Consider the following 18,265-nt stretch of genomic DNA (forward strand, 5'->3'; position numbering starts at 1 on the left):
CCCTGATGGAAATTGCCATCCAGCTGGGAAGAATGACTCAGTGGCACTTTCCACACATCCAAAAGTCTCCTGGCATTGCCTTTGTTTTCTTGTTCATTGCTTCCAGCAAAAGTCTCACCAAGAAGGGGCTCAGGGGTGACTGTCCCCTTTTTTATAAAACAAAGGAGAAACTAAAAATGTTGAATACAGATTGACGATATATTCCCTCTCTGACTAAATGTGTGTATCTAGCCATCATATTATACATAGTTATTTTTGGGGAGGAGATGCTTGGTGTGGGAAAGGCAGGCAGAAGTGCCCTTCGGGGACCTCTGGGCACAGACTGCCATCACCCCTGCTCCAGTGGGTTTGCTAGTTAGGATCAAGAACCAGGAGAACCTGATATTTCTAAATAGGCCCTTAGGTGGAAGTGGAGACAGAGCAGCTTTTTTTTTTTTTTTTTTTTTCCAGAATGGAGCTGTTAACCCGAGTAGAAAAGCCAGTGGTGTAGAAACATCTGCCTTCTTTCTCAAACCGGGAGGCCCAGGCAGAGAACGGCAGTATTCCCTGGAGGTACCAAGAGGAAACATGGGAAAGTATCACCAGGACTGTATCTGTCCTGGGTGCCACCTCACGTCTGTGGGCTCTGTACCCTTGGCCAAAGAAGTCAGGAATTTATAGGAGGGGTGTGTGGGGTGGGGCTGAAACATAGGTGGAAAAGAGGGAGTATCTCTTCTCTTCCTGTCAATTTGCAAAACACATTGGGATATGGTCTTTCCATTCGTTTCTGTTGTTTTGTTTTTCTGAGTCTTCTCTTTTTTTCTATAACCAACCTGGAATGCTGAGTGGCTGCTCTGCTCTTTATTTTCCACACCTGTCCTCCCCCCACACTGCAGGGCCCAATGCCACTCCCCTACACACCCTTCCCGTCCCCCCCAGGGGACCTGGGACCTGCGGCTGGGGCAGTCTCAGTGGGTGGTGGGGGGAGGGTGGCTGTGGCCCAAGGAGTCAGCCCTCCTCAGAGAGGACCTGCTTCTCTGATAGGTCTTTGACCTTCTCTGCATTGCAGCCAGGTGTGCAGGCCACCTGGCTGGGGTGGCTCTGCTGGGCTCCTTTACTTATGTCTCTGTGTCTCCCTTCTGGGGAATCCTGGCACTATCTCCTGACACTTCACTTCACATTTCACATGTAATTGAATATACGGCTTCAGTTTCCCCCAGTCCAGGCCTGCCATTCTGGGATCCCCTTCTCCCTTCAGCTACTTCAGTTCTGCTTAGAAAATATACAACTTGGGGATCCCTGGGTGGCACAGCGGTTTAGCACCTGCCTTTGGCCCAGGGCACGATCCTGGAGACCCGGGATCGAATCCCACGTCGGGCTCCCGGTGCATGGAGCCTGCTTCTCCCTCTGCCTGTGTCTCTGCCTCTCCCCCTCTCTCTGTGTGACTATCATAAATAAATAAAAAATTAAAAAAAAAGATAAAAAAAGAAAATCTGGGATCCCTGGGTGGCGCAGTGGTTTAGTGCCTGCCTTTGGGCCAGGGCACAATCCTGGAGACCCGGGATCGAATCCCACGTCAGGCTCCCGGTACATGGAGCCTGCTTCTCCCTCTGCCTATGTCTCTGTCTCTCTCTCTCTCTGTGTGTGCGACTATCATAAATAAATAAAAATTAAAAAAAAAAAAAAAGAAAATCTACAACTTGGATATATCCTTTGAGTCGACTAGAAGATGCCCTTTCCTTATATTGTAGAGAAAAATGTTTTCCCCCCAAAAAAGCATTTGACCAGCTGAAGTCTGTAAACCATAATGCAGCTGAGATACTCTTTGCAATTAAAAATTCCATTGCAAAAAGAAAATTTAAATGAGGTGTTATTCCAACTTTTTATTTATCCTAAATGCTGGTATTTGAAGCAGGTTTGGTGAGATGGTGAGGAAACAGAATAAGCTTTGATAAAAGAAAAAAAAAGTGCAAGTTCCAGGTTTTTGGATGCTAATGCCACTTGTCTGTTCTTATGTCTGATTTCGCTTACTATTCTGCTGTGCTGTGTACCGGCCACGAAGAGCATGTGCATAGGTGGGTGTGAATCCCAACACCCCCTCCAGCTCACAGACAGAAAGAAGAGGGAAAGGGCCCAGGGAGCACCAGGGATGTGCAAGGAGAGCGGAACAGGGGTGGGGCCTTGCCTCACTGGCAGGTGAAGGTCTGGACCCTCCACGAGGCAAGGACCAGCACTTACTTGGGTGGCGGGAGGCGGCAGCACTTTGTCCAAGTTCTCTCGAAAGGAGCGAAGCTGGTGACCAGTCTGGCCCAGCGTGTCCTCTACCAGCTTCCTGAAGGCTGGCTCCGAGAGGTGGGAGTGGGGCAGCTGGGTAGGACAGACATGTCATCAGAGCATTCTCTGGGACAAAGGGGACAGACTCTGGCAGCCTACCTTCTAGCCCCAGATGTGTGAAGTTGGGTCTTTTTGTCTGGGACTACCCCACTCAGGGTCCTTTGAGAAAGTGTGCCTGGGGGAAGGGGGGGTCCATGAGTACTGCCTGCCGTGGAGCTGTAGCCACAGGGCTGGTGGTCACGGCCTCCCTTCTCCCATAACTGTGAGCAGCCCACAGACTAGATGATAAACCCAAGCAAGACCAAGTGGAATCCTCCCGTCAGATTTAGCATACGAAGGCTGAGAACGAGAGGAAAACTGTTCCTTTAGATCCCGAGGTGTGAAGGTGTCTGCGATGTAAAGCTGTCTCTCCCACCACGCAGAAAAAGGTCGGCCGAGAATGAAGCCGGCCCAGAGAGGGAAACAGGGCTGGAAGGTGGAGCAAAAGTCGGAGCCCTGACGACACTGTACTGAATGTACCCTGTCGGAGGCTCGACCCCCTCCCAGGTCTCCCTGTTATGCAGGTTAGGATGTTCTTCTTTATGCCTAAGCTGGCTGGGAACCCAAGGAGTTCTGAGGAATGCTCCATCAGAGACCTTGGCCCTGCTAGCCACCTCCAGCATTCTTACCCTGGAGGAACCAGTAACAGAGACGCGTCTTCTCTGCTTGTCACCAAACCCCCGGCTCTTGGTTCTGACCTGGTGCCTTTCCACCGCCCCCGGGAGGCAGACAGACTTTTGTTCTACCATGCAGGCCTTCCCCGGGCTCCACAGGACCGGTCCAGGTGGATGGGCCACGAGCCACAGGCAAAGAAGCTGGCACCAATCACTGACTGGCCCGAACATTCTAAATTACAGGAGAGGCCCTCTTTCTGCTTTTATAAAGTTGATCTTCCCGCTATTGGCATTCTGCAACAGTCCCCAGCCCTGCACCTCCCAGTCTAACACGAGGGGCCTGGCCGCCCTGCAGACAAAACTAGAGGGCAGGAAGAGAATGCCAGGATCGGCTAATCAGATTGACCCTCTGCCTTAAGGAAAGAGGAACGCTTCTTTTTACAGATGGTTCAGGCTTAATTAAATTCAAAGGGAGTGTCTGAGACAGAACTCTGTACTAAATGCTTTGAAGGCCAAAAAGAATAAAAGCCAACAGTTCCAGCCCTCCTCAATAAGGAGAAACAGCTTCACTCAGCACCCCAACCAAAGGCAACCTCTGCTAAGTGCTTAGTTGCACATCCTAAGGGCTGTTGGACTACAGAGGATGGGTGAGTTCTCCCAGCCGGAGGGGGATCCTGAGAGCTTCAGGGGGAGCTTCATTCACCTGTCACATATTTGGGGTGTTCCTACCATACACCATGCACTGGGACAGGCATGGCAGGCAATGGGCTGGGGGGGGGCATTCCAGGAAGGAAGGAGTCTATGCAAAGGGACGTGGTCATGCTCAGAATGGGTGTGCTGGAACCAGGACTGTAGGTGCGCAGTGGGACAAGATGCTGCCGAGGTGGTGAGGCATGCGTGGGGGACCACTGAGCTGGGGCCCATGAAACACAGGAGATGGCATGTGGTATGAGGAGTGCTGGAACTGCCCCAGGGCCAGCTCTTCTCATAGGCTGCCAAGCACTGTTCAGAGTCCAGGCTCTGGAGTGGAACTGTCAGGGTTCAAATCCTGCCATCAGCTATGTGGCCCTGGGCATGCTGTTGAACCTCTCTGTGCCTCAACTTCCTTTCGGAATGAGGATAATGATGTTACCTGCTCTACAAGGTCACTGTGAGGAGGAGGTGGGATGATACAGAGAAGGTATGCAGTAAGTGCTCATGAAGACGCAGCTTCTAGAAGTAGGCAGGAACACCAGCTGGAGACATTTACCCCTGATTGTGTAGAAGGGGCCTGGCCTCTGTCACCAACTTCTTCTAATACACTCCAAGGACTGACCCCAAGGTCTGCTATTTTCCCAGCAGAGCCTTTTGCTTCTGAATCCCAGAGCCCATGAATGGCCTGGAGTTCCAGTTCTATCCTTGCTTTCATGATCTGATTCCACTAGTGCAGGGAGAACTGGCACAAGAGAGATCCAGAAGGTGTCTAGGGCCACCTCCTGAGCACCTGATGGCCTAATCTCACTCCATCCCAGCCCATGCCAACAGCTGGCTGAAGGCGCTATGAGGCCTTGCCTGGCTATTCTGCAGAGGAGCCCCAGTCCCAGAGGCCTCACCTGGGCCAAGCTGCCCTCTGCCCTCTGCAGCACGTGCTTTGCAAGGTCCCGCTGGAGGCCCACGAACGTGCACAGGATCTGGCCCAGCCAGTGCATGGCCAGCTGGTTAAGCTGTGGTAGCTCGGCCACTAAGAGGGAGTTGAGGGCCTGGTACGTGTGCCGGGCCTCCTGCTCCTCGTATGTCACACTGCCCGCCTCCAACAGCTTCTCTTCCACCCTCTCGAAGTCCAGTAGTTTGTCCAGACGCTTCTTGATCAGGTTCTGAGGGCCAGCCAGGGCTTTAGCCAGGCTGCACAATGGCTGCCACACCAGGCCTTCCAGCCGCTGCTTCTGTGGGGAGAGGTGAGCTTGGGGCTGGGGAAGGAGGTGGCAAAGGGTAGGCACTGCGAGAACGGGATTTGGGACCTAGGTAGCACCAGTCCCACACCGACCAACTAGCTCTGACCTCTTGCATGTTATCTATCTTTCTTGTGCCTCAACACACTCATCTGAAAAATGGGGATAGTGCATATATGAGCTTAGCAGAGTGCCTGGCACTTTCTAACATCTGCACACGGATCTTAAAAGATTTTGTAGAGAGTGGTGATCACAAACACAGTCTTTGGGGATCAGATCTCATCTACTAACTGACCATCTGAATAACTTAGGAAGTCATCGTCTCTTGGCCTCTAGCTCTTGCCTGCAGAATGAGACTCTTAATAGCATCTACCCTATAAGCTGTGTTGTGAGGATTAAAAGAGATGAGGAACGTAAAGGGCTGAGCAGCTTATCTGCCTGGCAGATAGTGAGGCACAACAAACATCAGCTGGGGCTATTTTTATCAGTAAAATGCATTAATAATAATCCCCGCTTTGCTGACTACTCTGGGTGGTTACAGATGTGACAATCCACTGGGGCTCAAATTCACGACCCTGAGATCAAGAGTTGCATGCTCTACTGACTGAGTCAGCCAGGAGGCCCCTAAATATTCTTAACGCCCTCTATCACCTGTCTCACCAAGAAAGGGGAAAGGAGAAGCTCCACTCACGAACTGTGGGAAGGCCTGCAGCTGGAGTTCTCTCATCAGGCTGCAGTACTGTACCACAGGCCCCCCAGGGATGTCCAGATCGTATTCCTGGGGCCTGAAGCGGAGGAAAGCCTGGACCCAGAGCAAACGAGAGAGACGGCCAATCAGGACCCATCGTAGCCCTCTTGCACCTAAACCTCCCACCCCCACTCCCGAAGAGATTATCTGGGCTCTCTGCACACCCACCATGAGAGGGAAGCACCCAGCCTCTTCCATCCTTGCACATCTTGGATGATTAGAATGTTCTTCCTTAAACTGAACCAACATCTTTCTCCTGATTCCAATGCTTCCCAAACTTCATGTGTTTGCATATCACTTTTGTGATTTTACTGCCATGTCCATAGTCCACATATTCTATTAATACTTGAAATCAACTAACCATTCCTATTTATATCAATGTATTTTTTAAAAGATTTATTTATTTATGATAGACATAGAGAGAGAGAGGCAGAGACACAGGAGGAGGGAGAAGCAGGCTCCATGCTGGGAGCCTGACATGGGACTCGATCCCAGGACTCCAGGATCATGCCCTGGGCCAAAGGCAGGCGCTAAACCGCTGAGCCACCCAGAAATCCCTCAATGTATTTTTTTAAATCACCTTATGACATAACCACAACGGGCAACCAGCAATAACTGCATAAATAGGCATGTAAGAATAATTGCTATAGGGCAGCCTGGGTGGCTCAGCGGTTTAGCGCCGCCTTCAGCCCAGGGCCTGATCCTGGGGACCCAGGATCGAGTCCCACGTCAGGTTCCCTGCATGAAGCCTGCTTCTCCCTCTGCCTGTCTCTCTCTCTCTCTCATGAATAAATAAATAAAATATTTAAAAAAAAAGAATAATTGCTATAAGGCGTCTGCCTGGGTGCCTCAGTGGTTGGGCATCTGCCTTTGGCTCAGGTCGTGATCCCAGAGTCCTGGAATCGAGTTCCACATCAGGCTCCCTGCATGGAGCCTGCTTCTCCTCTCTCTGCCTATGTCTCTGCCTCTCCCTCTGTGTCTCTTATGAATGAATAAATAGAATCTTTTTTTAAAAAAAGAATAATTGCTATCAAAACAAACAATGTCATTAAGTTCTCTCTGGATGTCACTGCCTGCAGACAACACCCAATCCAAGACTGGCTCTGCCTGTGTTAAAGAGATACCAGCAAAAGAAACTTCTCCTGGGGATGCCTGGGTGGCTCAGACCATTAAGCATCTGCCTTTGGCTCAGGTCATGATCCCAGGACCCTGGAATCCAGCCCCACACTGGGGTCCCTGCTCAGCAGGAAGTCTGCTTCTCCCTCTGCCCCTCTTCCCTGCTCCTGCTATCTCTAAAGACTAAATAAAATGTTAAAACAAAACAAGAAGCTTCTCCTGGACTCAGAGGATTAAAGGGAGTCATGTGCTTGCTATGGGCTTCTACAACTACACTGTGTTGTCATGTAAGCCTGCATCCGGGGAAACATAGCCTAATGCTTCCAAATACCTGTCCTACTCTGCAAAGCCAGATGTGTCTCCCACGTGCCTCTGCTTTCTCTCTCATGGCTTCTCCATCCTCTCTCTTGTGGGCTCTGAGAGCCTTCCCCTCCTGTCTCGCTGTACTGTGACAGGATCCTGCTGCCTTCTGTTGGGGGGCCCAGGATGGAGCAGGAACAAGCAGGGGGACCTGCCCCTCACAGACAGGCCTGCAACTATGACCTGTCTCATTTTCCACACTTCCTGGAAGGCCACCCATTATCCAAAGAGCCTGTTATTATCTGACCAAGCTGCTTTGTGCAAATGGACATGACTGAGAACCACACGAAGGGACGAAAGGGATGGAATGAGTCAGCATCGATGACAAAAGTGAAGGAGGATTTTGGCACAAGGAAAATGTTGAGCTGGATGGCATGCAAGCTGGTGTTCCTGCGGGCTACATTTTCTTGGGCCTGTGTAGCATTTAAGTTTTCATCTAATTTGTTGCTCACATGGACAGATCATGAGATTTCATCTGAAAGTTGTTTTTTTCCCCCTAAAATCAGAACTGGCTACCCTGGCTCCAGATTCCCAAACAGCAACAGCTTCTCTAAGCCAAGTAACAGCTGCCCCTTTTGATCTGATTCATCCATACATTCAGTCAGTCAAATTCTAAATATTATTATGTATTTAACTCTACTGAAAAGTCTCATAAACAACTGGTCACACATTAAGCCTCAGACACCTGCACATTTCACTTAATAATATTATCTGTCTGACTCTTTCAGGCACCTGAGTTTGTTACCTGCTCCAGGTGCCAGACTGGCAGGGTCCCTCTGGAGGGTTCAGACCCCAGTGAATTTTAATCCTGGCCAGTGGGAACCTCACCCCCTACGAGCTCCATGAGTTCAGAAACTGGGGAGTGCTTGCCTGTGGCCCTTCTTCTGACCTGCAGCCAGAGACTGGGTGACCACGTCCATTTGGTTCCTGCAGCTGGTGCTTTTACCAGCTTGGCGGATGGGCCCTGCATGCCTCCTGCCTAGGGGACCCAGCCCAGCCCAGCCATTATTAACTGCAGGATCTCACCTCCAGATTATCCAGGTAGACAGCCATATTGTTCTTCATCTCTGTCACACACAGCGACACCCAATGGAACCTCTCTTCTAAATCATCAAATTCCTTGTCTTCTGTCTGAGAGGAGAGTGAGGTTTGTGAGAGCAGAGAATATCCATGCCTGGGGAGTGTGGAGGGGAGTAGTATACACTCACGGCCATGTCCCAAGCTCTCATTGGGGACCACCTTTCCACAGCCCCACCCATCAAAGCCAGGTCCTCCAGCCCTAAAGATGAGTGGGACGGTTAGAGGCAGTGAGTGCAACTTAATGGTTTTGTACTCAGGCCACGGAATCAGATATATGAGCGTATGAGTCCTGGTTCACTTGCTTCCTAGCTGTGTGACCTTGGGCAAGGGTTTTACTCTCCCCAAGTCTGTTTCTTCTTCTGCAAATGGGGTAATAAAAACACCTATTTCATTGTGTTGATCAAATAATGCCAGATTTAGAGTAAGTACTCCATCAACCTGAACTGCTACTAGTAGCTAGTCCAGGCCGGTTCCTTGCCGGGACCCGAGATTAGCTCTCCTATCTGCGTAAAAAGAAACTCAGAGAAATAGTAGCACAGGATACAGTGGAGAAAGTCCTAGCCTGGCCTCTGCCTGGTGACGCGGTGCTCAGAGGTCATTTTAGTCCCTTAGCCTCAGCTTCCTCATCTCTGAAAGTAATCTAAGCCACCTGCCCCTGTGGAATGACTGGGATGCCACCCTTTCTCCATCCACGCTCACCTTGGGCACGAGCCCCGCCTCCTGCTTCAGCAGCTGGCTCAGCCGAGTGGTCTTCTTGGAGAGAGTGTGTGTGTTGAGGCGGGCCAGCCGCTCCCGGAGGGTCAGCTGCTCCACTTTGGTGTACTTGGAGGCTGCGCCAACAGAGGAGAGTCAAGGCATGGGGACCAAAGCTGACCCAGGAAAGCAGGCAGCCCAGACATGCCTGGCTAGGCATCTACTTGGGCTCTCTTCTCAAACATCAGCGGCACACCTGTTAGAACCCCAACTTGTAGAGGAAAAGCCCAGGGCTTGTTCCAAGGTGTGAGCTCTGGTAGAACAGCTGCCCGTCTGCTTGACTTTGGCAAGGCGCCACTTCTTGGGGCTGTTCCTCATTTGTACAATGAGACCCGCTACCTTACATGATTGCCAGGTGGATCACATAAGATAGTGGGTCTGAATGGACTTTCTAAAGAACTCAAGAGAGATGATTGGCCTGAAGCTCCTTGGCCATGGTCAGCCAAGCTGGTGCTCCACGGGAACCACGCTTTCCCCACTCCTGGTGCAGGGCCTTTCACTGACCAGTCACACCACCCCGGGCCTGAGTGTGAAACCCGGCTCTGCCTCTCACCAGCTCCATGATCTGGAGCAAATGATTTAAGCTTTCCTTTGACCTGTGAGATGGGGCTGCCACTGCCAGCCGCAGAGGGTAACTAAGGATCAAACCAGATAATGAATGAAAGACGTGTCACAGCCCTTAGTAATCATGAGCTAAATTATCACTATTATACCGTCTAGGTCATGCAAGTGAGTTTACTCTCTACTTGGGACACTGCTTCATTTTCCAAACCTTTCTGTTTTAACAATCTGGGAGACAGAGTTCCCCATGCACTAGCTGCCCTTCCCAAGGTATATACACAGCTCTTGGATTCCTTGGTATTCATTTCTCCTCCACAGCATAACACCCATGTGGTTTGCATGGGACTGATCTTACTTTGGTTCAGGAGGTGGGTGCTAACTGGGATAAATCAATTCATATAGTCCCAACCCCCTGGCCACAGTCATTGGTTCCAAGAATAATACATAAGCCAGGTCTACACCAATCGGCTCATGACATTCCCCTAACCATGGTGATTGGTTCAGGGTGAGCACATGACCCAAATGGGACCTATCTGAATCTCGAAGAAAGGCCCTGTTTTATGCTGGGGGTGCGTGGGGTGGTGGTGGTGTGCAGATATGAGTATTAGAACAGCAATAGTCATTTACTATTATGAGGGAGGCCAGCCTAAAGATGAAGCTGACACGCAGTAAAGAGCCCAGATGAGAGAGTTATAGGGAAATGGAGCCAGCACCCTGATCAAACCCTACCTAAAGTCCTATTACCTCCAGACTTGAGGTTATAGGAGCCACTACATTTACTTTATTAATGAAGATAGTTTGAGATTAGTGTTTTTGTAGCTGGAAGCATTCTTACTGACAGAGCCCCTAAATCCCCCAAGTCCTTACCCACTTCCTTGCGCCTCTTGTACTCATTGATGTTGGTGTTCACGTCCTGGAGGGCAGAGGCAGCCCTCTGAAGTACAGGGTAGGCACTGGCGTCAGGGACTGTGTTCTCCAGGATTTTCTGCAGCAGCAATGGGTACTTGGTAATCCTCTGCAGAGGGATTACCAGTAAGAAACTGAGGCCTGAGGGCCCAGCTTGTGGCCTGAGGGAGAAGGCTGGCGTTAGGTAGGGAAAGCCCACCCTTTTGGGCACCAGGAGCCCTGGGCTCTAGGCCCAGCTCTGCCATTTAACTCACTGTGTGCTCTAAGGCAAATCAACCTCCTTATGTGGTTCTGTTTCTTCATCTATAATGCGGGAGATCTAGATGCTAGACAGGCACTGCTAGTTCTGGGCCCTAGTCCCCCATCTGTACTAAATGTAATGATCAGTTCTCTGTCCTCTGCCTCCTTGGCTTCTCAGCAGCAGACACAGCTGATTAATCCCTGAAACACTTTCTTCTTCTAGCCCCAGAGGTACCCTTGGTCCTGCTCTTCCTGTTCCATGAGCCATTCTCTTGGCCTCCTCTACTAGACTTGCTCCAATGCCAGAGTGCCCTAGAGCCTTCACCCCCCTCCGCTCACTCTCTTACTGACTTCATTTAGTCCTATGACTCTAAACACATCCCCAACCCAGACCTCCATTTCCAGCTTCTGTCCAGAGCACCAGACTCACACAGTCAACTGCCTGTGTGACATATCCACTGGGCTATGTCCCAAGCACAACTCTGTATGCTGGACATCCATCTGATATTTTATTCAATAAAATGGTTCTGCAGCTTTAAAAGTTGAAAGTTTAAAAAAAAAAAAAAGGGATCCCTGGGTGGCGCAGCGGTTTGGCGCCTGCCTTTGGCCCAGGGCGCGATCCTGGAGACCCGGGATCGAATCCCACGTCGGGCTCCCGGTGCATGGAGCCTGCTTCTCCCTCTGCCTATGTTTCTGCCTCTCTCTCTCTCTGACTATCATAAATAAATAAAATTAAAAAAAAATAAAATAAAATAAAAAAATATTTAAAAAAAAACCACAGGAATTCTAAGTTTATAGAGATGCATTTAAAGTATTTAAAGGTAAAAGGTCATGATGTCTATTATGTGTCTTTAAAATAGTTTAGCTTAAAAATAGATGAAGCAAAATGTTAACATTGATTAATTTTAAAGAGTGGTATGTATTTATTACATTCATCTATTTTTCTATAGGTGTGAAAATTTTCACTGAAAAAAGTAAAAAAACAAAACCCAAGAATGAGTAGTGTCAAGATCCCTTCCAGATGCACTACTGATAAGTGAACGACTACTTCTAGTTCCTTTCTTGCTCATGTCTGGGATTTGCAGATAGAGTGCCCAAGTCAATGGCGTCTGGGGAAAGGCTCCCTTAGTCTTCCCTTGATCATGACCAGTGGCCCTCAGATCTGCCTTTCAAGAAGTTTCGATCTTCAGTGTCTAAGCATTCCTCCTCCAAGAAGACTCACAGATGCTGCTCACAGCCATTCTCTGGCCCCCTCTCCATGGTACCCTTGCCTCTGCTCTTCCTCCTAAGGAAATATTTCCAGACCAAATATCCAGGAAAGCAGTCGTGAGGCTAAGAATAGGCAGAGCAGGTGGGTGCTCCTCATTAGCTGTGGGGTGTTAGGGGAGTGGCAGGGGTAGGATTACCTGTCAGGACATGCCTACGCTGACCATCTGCTCTCACCACGGGTTTCCTAGCACTTGGCTGACCATGGCAGGGGAGATGGAAAAAGTCACCAGATATCTGCAAAACTCTGTCCTCTGCGCTTACTTTCCATGGGAAAGGGCCAACTGCCTCATGGGGACAGCTGTCACTCCACAAATAAGAGCACAGGGGGTCTTCAAAGAGATAATCACAGTTCTTCTCCACAATTATCAAGGAGTCACAACAGAATTACGGCAGCCTTTTATGTTTAGTTTTTCTAAGGTAATCTGGAGGGGAAAAAAATTTTTTTTAAGTAGGCCCAACATGGGGCTAGAACTCACGACCCCGAGTTCAAGACCTGAGCTGAGATCAAGAGTCAGATGCTTAACTCACTGAGACACCCAGGCAGCCCTGGAGAAAATTTTTTAAGCGGCATGTCAAATAGGCAACACAAATTAAAAGATAATTCCCCTTCCCCAACAAAGAAGAAAAAAGAGAAGAAAAGAAAGAAAAGAAAAAACAAAGGAAAAAAAAGAAAAGACTTGATGGGATGAGCACTAGGTATTATACCATATGCTGGCAAATCGAACTTCAATAAAAAGAAAGGAAAAGAAAAGAAAAGCCAAAGTAAGGTAAAGAAAGATAGATAATTCCCAGAGCTGGGTGGGTACAGGGAGACAGGCCCACTTATATTCTCTTGGTGGGAGCAGTGATTGGTAAATTCTTTTTGAAGAGCAGTTTAGCAATTTGTGAAATGTACAAATCCTTTGTTCCATCATCCTACTCCAGAAATTTATCCACAGAAATGTCAACTCAAGGGAGCAAAGATAAAAGCAGAAGTTACCAGCAACTCTATCACAGTAAAAAACTGGAAACAAACCAGATACCTATCAGCAGGGGCTTCGTTAAAAGACCATAGTCTGTGAGCCACCCTGGAAAGGAACTGTGCCGCCCTTAACAAGAACACAGTAGAACTACTCCTAGGGTTGTGAAAAGATATTTATAACCATGGTTATGTGAAAAAGTGAAAAAGTAAGTTCCTGAGGTGCCTGGGTGGATCTGTTGGTTAAGCGTCTGACTCTTCACTTCAGGTTACATCATGATTTCAGGGTTGTGGGATCAAGCCCCGCATCGGGCTCTGTCCTCAGTGTAGAGTCTACTCATCTTTCTTCCTCTGCTCCTCCTCCCACATCCTCTCCCTCTCTCTCTCAAATAAACAAATAAGATCTTCATAAAAAATGAAAAAGTTCTAAAAAAGCATGTGTAATAGGAGCCCCTTAAAATTTCTCCCTTCCTTCCTTTCCATCCATCTTGTCTGTCTGTAAATGAACAGAAGAAAGTCTGGATAGAAAAGGTTAACTATCAGGTGGAGGGATGAGGAAATGTGGGACCAAGACCAAGGGATGATGGACTTTTTTACTCTTTCTTTATATACCTGTGTTTGTTTGAATATTCCCTTTTTATCAGTAAGCATACATTACTTTTATATTTAAAACAAAGATTGCCAAGATTGCCAATAAAGGAAAACAAAGACTGTCTGCCTTCTCCAAACACTGCCCCAGCCATCATTCTGAAACTGTGGGTGCTTTGTGCTTGCCTCTGCAGGCCAGTCTCTTCCCTGCTGCTAGCTGCAGAACTTCTGCCTCCTGTCAGGGCAAGCCCTTGACCCCCTTAATGCAGGAGCTGCATTGAGAGACAGGATAAATTAAACACTCCACCCACCCAAATAAAGGGTAGGGGGCAGCATGCATTTTGGAATCACTAAGAATCTGATTAGATGGTATCATCCATCCTGACTGGATGAGAAAGAACCACTTCATAGTTGGTGTGGTGATTCCAGTTGGCTAAGCTCCAGAAAGAGTCCCATGATCACACAAGAAAGGCAGGATTATTGTTTCAAGAGATAGGAGCTGAAAAGCAATCCTGGCAGGAAGAATGGCATTCCTGGTGCAACTTTAGAGCACAGGCTCTCATTGAGGGCATGGTGGAAATGTGCAGGCACTGGGCTGTTCTAGGCACTCAGTGGGCAGGGACCAGAGCAGCAGGCCATCTGCAAGGTCAGCCTTGCATCATTGACAACAGTGCTGTGTCTCCTATGTCCCTGTGAGCATGCACAGACTGAATGAATGCCTCAAGATTGCAATTGTGATTTCAAGAACTGGGATTTTTTTTTGTGGCACTTCAACTCCATCTACTTACCACAACGCTGGAAATTATTAGGATGCTACCTTTCATAAACAAGACCCAGATCATCTGCAAGAACATCATACATCCTACTTCCTCACATCCTCTGCCCCCTAGAATGTAATGTTATCCCTACGTCATTTATGTTATTTCCTTCTTTTCCTTATCATACACCAGGAGGTCAAATTTGCTCTCATTGCTACTTGTCATGCTAGGGCATGCACATTCTCTGCTCTTTCCTTTTTCGATACTTCTTATGGGGAATGGTTTCTGACTTTTCCTTCCTTGAATCCAAACTTCTTTATTATAAGTAGGTGCCAGCATCTGATTGCTTCATTAGATTTTCTCGGGTAGTGGTGCCCAAGCATTTGCACACTGAAATAATATCACTTTATTAGACATTATTTTTCTTTTACTTCTCCTTTTTATTACAGTTAAGCCAGTACATTGATTTTTTCCAGTTCTATATATATATATGCAAGATATATACACACACACACACACACACACATATATATATACATATATACACACACACATATATATATATTTCAAGACTATATGTCAGGATGATAATTTAATGTTTGTTATAAAAAAGGAGCATTGAGGGACACCTTAGTGGCTCAGTTGGTTGAGTATCAGGCTCTTGATTCTGGCTCAGGTCATGATCTCAGGGTCATGAGATTGAGGCCCTCATAGGGCTCTGTGATGAGCGTAGAGCCTCCTTAAGATTCTCTCCCTCCCTCTCATTCTGCCACTACCCTCAACCCTTCCCTCCTTCCCTCTTTTAGAAAAAAAAAAAAAAGGTAAGCATCTGCCTTTGGCTCAGGTCATGATCTTGGGGTCCTAGAACTGAGCTCTGCATCAGGCTCCCAGCAGGGAGCCTGCTTCTCCCTCTGCTGCTCCCCCTGCTGTTCTCTCTCGCTCTCTCTTAAAAATAAATAAAGAAAATTCTTTTTTAAAAAGGAGCATTGAAACCAGTAGAGCCGAGAGCCACAGTGTGGTTTCAGAGAAATACAACCCCTGCCTAGACAAGACAACTGGGGTTTACAGTGTCATTTGGGTACCATGAGTCCATACCCCAATGAGGTATAGTTATTATGCCCCCTTTACACACAAGGAAACCAGGTTCTGAGACATGAAATGGCTCTGCCAAGGTGAATTAGATTCACCTTGGCAGAGTCAGATTGGCCACTGGACATTGTGGCACCAGGGCCCATGAGAAAGCCTGGACTGGTCTGGCTGGGAAAGACCAGAGTGTGGAAAGCATGACAAATAGCAGCCTCTGTGCCAACCAGGGCCCCTGGACAGTGCTTCCAACATGCCTGAGCTAAATGCCAGTATTGGGCACCTGGGAGATGTTATATCAAAGTTTCTGACTTCATTAAAAAAATCAAGAGGATCTGGCCACAGTGGATTCATATTCCTACACGACAACTGAGGCAGATGGTTTGTAAACTAGGGCTGTAATTATTCGACTCTCTGTATTCACATCCTTTGTTGTGGTGGCTACTGTTGTATCCACACACTTTGAATATGTCTTCGGAGCTCCTCCCTTTGAACAGTCGGGTCTATTTTTCCACCCCTTGGGTCTGTCACAGCATGCCGATTCCCAGCCAAGACCTCCAAAGTCCCTCCCTGCCCCCCTCCCCCTTCCTCTGCCCTCCCTTCTGCTCTCTCCCTGTCTCACCTGTGACCACCATGTGAACAAGCCTGGGCCACCTGCCAGATGATGAGAGGCTGTATGGCCAGAGCTGAGTCAGCTCACATGTCTCAGATACACAAGAGAGCCCAGCCAAGATCAGCAAAGCTGACCTACAGTTGATGACAGGCATATGAAGTACGCAGCCAGGGCTAGAAGGATCATCTACCGAGCCCAGCTACGTTGCTAACATGCCCCAGCTTGAGCCAAATAAATGTCTGTCTTAAGCCATTCTGTTTTGGGATGGTCTCTTACATAACAAAAGCTACTCGATAGAGCAGCCCAAGGGAGAGGCTGGGCTGCAGCCTGTCTCTACACAGGATCTGTTGGCTCTGGTTGGCTGCAGTCTCCACTGCTCCCTTTTGCTCCACATCCGCCTCCTTGCTTTCCTCATTTTTGTAACCTGCCACTTTCCTATTGAAATGTATTTAGCGACCTTGTAAAAATCTAAATTTGTAAGAACAATGGAAGGATCGATCAAAGGGAGGAAGTATGGGACACCTGGGTGGCTCAGCAGTTGAGTGTGTCTGCCTTTGGCTCGGGGAGTGACCCTGGAGTCCCGGGATCAAGTCCCACGTCGGTCTCCCTGCATGGAGCCTGCTTCTTCCTCTGCCTATGTCTCAGCCTCCCGCTCTCTGTGTCTCTCATGAATAAATAAATAAAGTCTTTAAAAAAAAAAGTGGTGGGGAGTGTATGTACTCTGGTGGGGGGAGGGCAGCTGGGAGGGGCCAGGACATGGGTACTTGAAAAGGAGGCTTCAGGGGGTTAAGGGGATAGGCAAGGGAGGAGGGGAGGCAGTAGGAACTTCCACAGGAGGCAATGTCATCTCCAAAGATCTAAATCTACATGGCCTTTCTCTGGGTGTAAAGGGAACATCTAAGTAAGATGAAATAATAGTAGCCTCTCTTCCTCCTACACTATTCTGATTATCAGAAAATGACCTTCATCTATCTCCATTTGGGGAGCTTGTCCTGAGGGAAAATAGAAGCCTTTTTGAAACAGAAAAGAAGAACAATCCCAGACAAGGAAATATAAACAACTTTTAAATATACAAAGAAATGACCAACTTTAATAATAAGAAGTAAATGCAAAATGAAACCACATTGAGACACCATTTGTCACCTCTCTCAGTCGCAAATATTCTAAAGTTTAATGACACACTCTGGTGTGGCTATGAGGAAACAGACACCCACATCTTGTTCATAGGAATGTAACCTGGTATAGCCTTTACAGAAGGAAATTTTGCAATACCAGAATTATCCATACATACTTTCTTTGAGTAAGAAGTCCACGTCTGGACATATACCTTACAGAAACACCTGTACCTATGGGGCACCTGGGTAGCTCAGTTGGTTGAGCATCCAACTCTGGATTTCTGCTCAGGTCATGATCTCAGGGTCAAGAGATCAAGGCCTGCATGGAGCTCCGCACTCAGCACAGAGTCTGCTTGAGAGTCTTTCTCCCTCTGCCCCTCCCCTCACTCATGTACATGCACTCTCTCTCTCTAAAATAAGTGAATAAAATCTTTAAAAAAAAAAAAATACTTGCACCTGGACAGCCCAGGTGGCTCAGCGGTTTAGTACCACCTTCGGCCTAGGGAGTGATCCTGGAGATTGGGGATCAAGTCCCACATCGGGCTCCCTGCAGGGAGCCTGCTTGTGTCTCTGCCTCTCTCTCTCTCTCCCTCTCTCTCTCTCTGTGTCTCATGAATAAATAAATAAAATCTTAAAAAAAAATACTTGCACCTAACTAAAATGGCATATGTTCATGAATAATCACTGAACACTATCTGTAATATCAAAAGAAAAGAAGCAAACCACTGTCCATTAATAGAGACTAGTTAAATAAACTGGGGAGCAGCCATGTGGTAGAAGAACATGCTATTCAAAGGATTATACATGTATATATTGAAATGGGAAGATGTCCAAGACATATGGTAAGTGAAAAAAAAAACTTTCTTTAAAAAGGCAGTAAAATAAGAGTATATACTTATATTTGCTCTATATGTATTAAGGAACACTGCAAAGATCCATAAGCAATTTACAAGTGGTTACCTCTACTTTAGGGCTGGGAGTAGTATTTGTGTGGATGAAGGAACTTGATTAGACAGGACACGATATTTTTTTTTTTTTTTTTGCTGCATAAATGTGGATGTTTTAAAGCTTTTGAACTATGTAACTATTATCCGTTCAAAATCTTAATTTAAAAAATATCTTCTAGGGGCAGGCCAGGTGGCTCAGTGGTTTAGCGCTGCCTTCGGCCCAGGGCCTGATCCTGGAGACCCAGGATCAAGTCCCACGTCCGGCTCCCTGAATGG

General features: G+C 47.8%; 1 protein-coding gene across 3 annotated transcripts in view; it reads right to left on the minus strand.

Moving 5' to 3' along the window:
* Window positions 1-18,265, minus strand: part of ARHGEF37 (Rho guanine nucleotide exchange factor 37) — a 55,174-nt gene that overhangs the window by 8,866 nt on the left and 28,043 nt on the right. For all 3 annotated transcript variants that reach the window (XM_049109254.1, XM_049109255.1, XM_035715607.2), the window contains exons 5-10: window positions 10,380-10,579; window positions 8,898-9,028; window positions 8,145-8,249; window positions 5,586-5,696; window positions 4,559-4,888; window positions 2,218-2,346 (exon numbers count right to left, since the gene is read on the minus strand). In XM_049109254.1, the coding sequence (XP_048965211.1) occupies window positions 2,218-2,346; window positions 4,559-4,888; window positions 5,586-5,696; window positions 8,145-8,249; window positions 8,898-9,028; window positions 10,380-10,579 (1,006 nt within the window). The remainder of the gene's footprint in view (window positions 1-2,217; window positions 2,347-4,558; window positions 4,889-5,585; window positions 5,697-8,144; window positions 8,250-8,897; window positions 9,029-10,379; window positions 10,580-18,265) is intronic.

This window comes from Canis lupus, chromosome 4, assembly GCF_003254725.2.
Source record: "Canis lupus dingo isolate Sandy chromosome 4, ASM325472v2, whole genome shotgun sequence".
In the NCBI taxonomy this organism is placed as follows: domain Eukaryota; kingdom Metazoa; phylum Chordata; class Mammalia; order Carnivora; family Canidae; genus Canis; species Canis lupus.